Here is a 3,322-nt window from a genome sequence, read left to right as displayed (position 1 = left end):
AGAGAGAGAGAGAGAGAGAGAAAGAGAGAGAGAGAAAGACAGAAAAAAAGAAAGAAAGAAAATAAGAGAGAGAAAGAACGAAAGACAGAAAGAAAGAAAGAAAGAAAGAAAGAGATCGGGAGAGAAAGACAGACATGAACACAATTTCAGACACCTCTCTGTATGTGCCCTCCCCAAAACCGTCTCACTGTATGATATCTTATGGAACATTCCAGCGTGTCTATGATCGCCGGCATTGTCTTCGTCTGCATCTTCTTCATAACCACCGTCGCTTTCATCGTCCTGTGCATAAAGCAGCAGCAGGCGAAAAAGACCAGACAGATACGTCACGCACCCGTGCCCGCGACTGTTATGCCTGGTGAGTCCATATTGTTTTTTCGATTTATTTTTAAAATTATATTTAAAAGTCTGTTTTGTGTGTGTGTGTGTGTGTGTGTGTGTGTGTGTGTGTGTGTGTGTGTGTGTGTGTGTGTGTGTGTGTGTGTGTGTTTTTTATTTTGTTGGCTTTCATCATTATCAAGTGTCATATCTGAAACATCGGTACCATACGCTCGTAATAAGGTGCACCATTACATTTTTGCACATCTGCTTTTAAAGAAACAACCCCCTCGTGGAGCTACTTATCCTCAAATGTCTCTTGAATGGGTGAAGGCGGTGGGTGGACCAAGATTTGGGTGGGGCTTAGGTTTCTTCCACTTTTTTACCACCGAAAAGCAAGCAGTAAGAACAAAACAGTGGTGATTTTTCTATACTCTCTGCGAGCTACGTCATTTTTAGAACCATTCAAACGAGAAGAGTCGCCTTTGTCTGCCATCTCTTTGTTCTACGTTAAATTCTTCTGGACGGTGAGGACGAAGCCGTTTCACCTCCAAGTTTCTCTAATTAGTTTTTATCTGAAGAAAAAGTTGCCTCAAAAGTGGTTTGATGTAATTAATAACTGTTAAATCTCAGCGGCACAAACACACAGCACTCCAAACACATACCGTCTATGAGGTGGATTGGGTCGTGTTGTTACGGAAAATAGAACGCGCCTAACAAAGGCCCAATGGGCGCATAGGTAACTGTGTCACTGGGGGAAAGTGTGTCGTACACTTTCACCTCATTGTCAGGGCTGGGAGAGCGTGAGCCCTCTGTGCAGTGTTGTTTTTTAAAAAGTCTTCTGCCTTTTTACCAGAAGAGTTTAATTAAAGTCGGGCGTGGGAACCGGCTTATTCTTTCTGAGCACTAACGACATTTGATTGGCTGTTAGGTTACTATAGTTGTAAGCGGTGACAACAGTGAGTGGATAAACGGGCAAGCCGCCAAGCTGATAACTGTGTGTTTATCGTGAGCAATCATAACGGTTTCAACTGCTTATTTCGTTATTTAAGAGACTTTTATTAACTAATGGACAGAGTTGGGGGAGGGGAGGGGCTCAAGCCCATAATCCCTTCACTACCCACCGCCACTGGGTGAATCAATGTCATCCATACTTTGCTTGGCAGTTTGTATCAATTTGTCTTTACTAAATCATATTTTCCTAGAAAAATTGGGGCTAGATTAAAAAAAAAATGTGTTAATAAATTTATATAAAATACTTGAGATGAAATCTCTGTCACATGTAAAATGGTATTGTTCACTGCACTTCCCGCTTCTCACACACTTTTTGATTACGCATATGGCCTACGTCACAGCTCATCAATGACAATTTTAAGTTGCAAAATATTTGTTACAAGAATATATTTTTATAGCGAACATATTTTTTGCACTAGATGTAATGGTTCACAAAACATGCGTTCAATAAGCATAATGTCCCGATTAGAAAAACATGACGCGCTTGCTATTAAAAGCAATATTGCCCCAGCTGTAAACATTAAAAAATCTGTAGAAACCACCCACTTTGATTTTTTATTAGTATTTTATTGAATACAGCTTGCAGGTGTTTACAAAAATGTAGATCTGTTAAGACAAATTGAAACACGTTATTGCGCAAAAATTGTTGAACCTGTTTTCGATAGTTGAGGAGATATTTGACAATACGATTCCCCACGAATTTTTGACCACACTATAGATACACTGTCCTTTCTACAGGGGTCGAAACCTATCAGGTGACGAAATGCCTCAAGGGGCTCTCATGGCCTAGAGGTTAAGGTGTTTGCCTGTTATTCAATAGGTCAAGGGTTCGAATCCGGATAGCAATGGACATTGTTTTCTCTAAAATGTCTTTTTTCACCTCCTTTCCTGCTCTCTTGCAATGTTCTGTCGTCTGCGTTCGTCTCCACTTTCTGCTCCCCCACCCCCTCCCCCCAAATTGGAGACGAAAACAGACGACAGAAGATTAGGTGGGAGCGAGAAAGGAGGTGAAAGTAGATAATTTTAGAGAAGACATTTTTTTCCGTTGCTGTCGGGATATGAACCCAGGACCTTTAAATGAGAGGCGAACACCTTAAACTCTAGGCCACGGGAGCCCCCTAGCACAGCTCTGGACATTTGAGCAATGTGTCCCCTCGTTGGGCTCGGTGGCAGGTCGTTGGTCCAGTTGGGGCTTTTCCTCAGATATGCCACCAAAGTTTGGTGAATTCCATAGATGGTGATGACTTGAAAACTGAAAATATTTACATTTTTCGGCTTTTAATCAACGCTTTTCCAGTAGAATCCACACAAAAATGTGATCTTTTGAATGAACCTTCAAAATGTAGAGCCAAATAACAAAAGTTTGATTTTAAAAAAATGGAGAAAAAAAATTTGCTGAAAATGACAGTTTCTTCAATGTCGTTATTATGACGAGCGCCTGATTTCACCACGACGACTCACACATCTCTCGGACGATATCTCGTAGCTACTCTGAGGGATCGAATAAAAATAAAGGGGAGGGGGTGGGGGGTGTTAGGAATAAACGGGAGGATTGGACAAGTGGTCCAACATTAATAAACGAGGGGAGGAAGGGGGTAAAATAAAAAAGGGTGGCACATTCAATCTTACACCCCTATACTAGTAGGAACAAATCTATTTAATTTCTCCTTCAGTAAGTAAAAGAACAAGAGATCATGAAATTTCAGTTATTTTTAGTAAGCTACTCTGACAACTCTTTCCATTTAGGAACAAACCAGTTTCATTAACAAATATAAACCAATGTACAAAAGTTTTTAAAATACACAGAAAATTGAGGTAGCCAACCCGGTTCCGGTACTAATTCCGAAGGTAATTTGCAATTTAAAAAAAAAGTTTCATTCAGATATCTAGATTCTGGATATAATGTTTCACATGATCGTCGGTCGTGGAGAGCTGGAGAATAATAATCCAAGGATATGGAAAAAGGGGCGGTTTGGTGGGGGGGGGGTGC

General features: G+C 40.7%; 1 protein-coding gene across 1 annotated transcript in view; it reads left to right on the top strand.

Annotated features, from left to right (window-relative positions):
- Window positions 1-121: 121 nt before the first annotated feature.
- LOC101860970 (proline-rich antigen) overlaps window positions 122-3,322 on the top strand; it is a 4,496-nt gene continuing 1,295 nt past the window's right edge. Inside the window, exon 1 of the mRNA XM_005095874.3 lies at window positions 122-358. Within this exon, the coding sequence (XP_005095931.2) occupies window positions 202-358 (157 nt within the window). The 5' untranslated portion in view covers window positions 122-201. The remainder of the gene's footprint in view (window positions 359-3,322) is intronic.

Source organism: Aplysia californica, unplaced genomic scaffold (genome assembly GCF_000002075.1).
Source record: "Aplysia californica isolate F4 #8 unplaced genomic scaffold, AplCal3.0 scaffold00116, whole genome shotgun sequence".
NCBI lineage: Eukaryota > Metazoa > Mollusca > Gastropoda > Aplysiida > Aplysiidae > Aplysia > Aplysia californica.
Note: the sequence above shows the minus strand (reverse complement) of the source record. Positions and strands in the feature narration are given on the sequence as shown.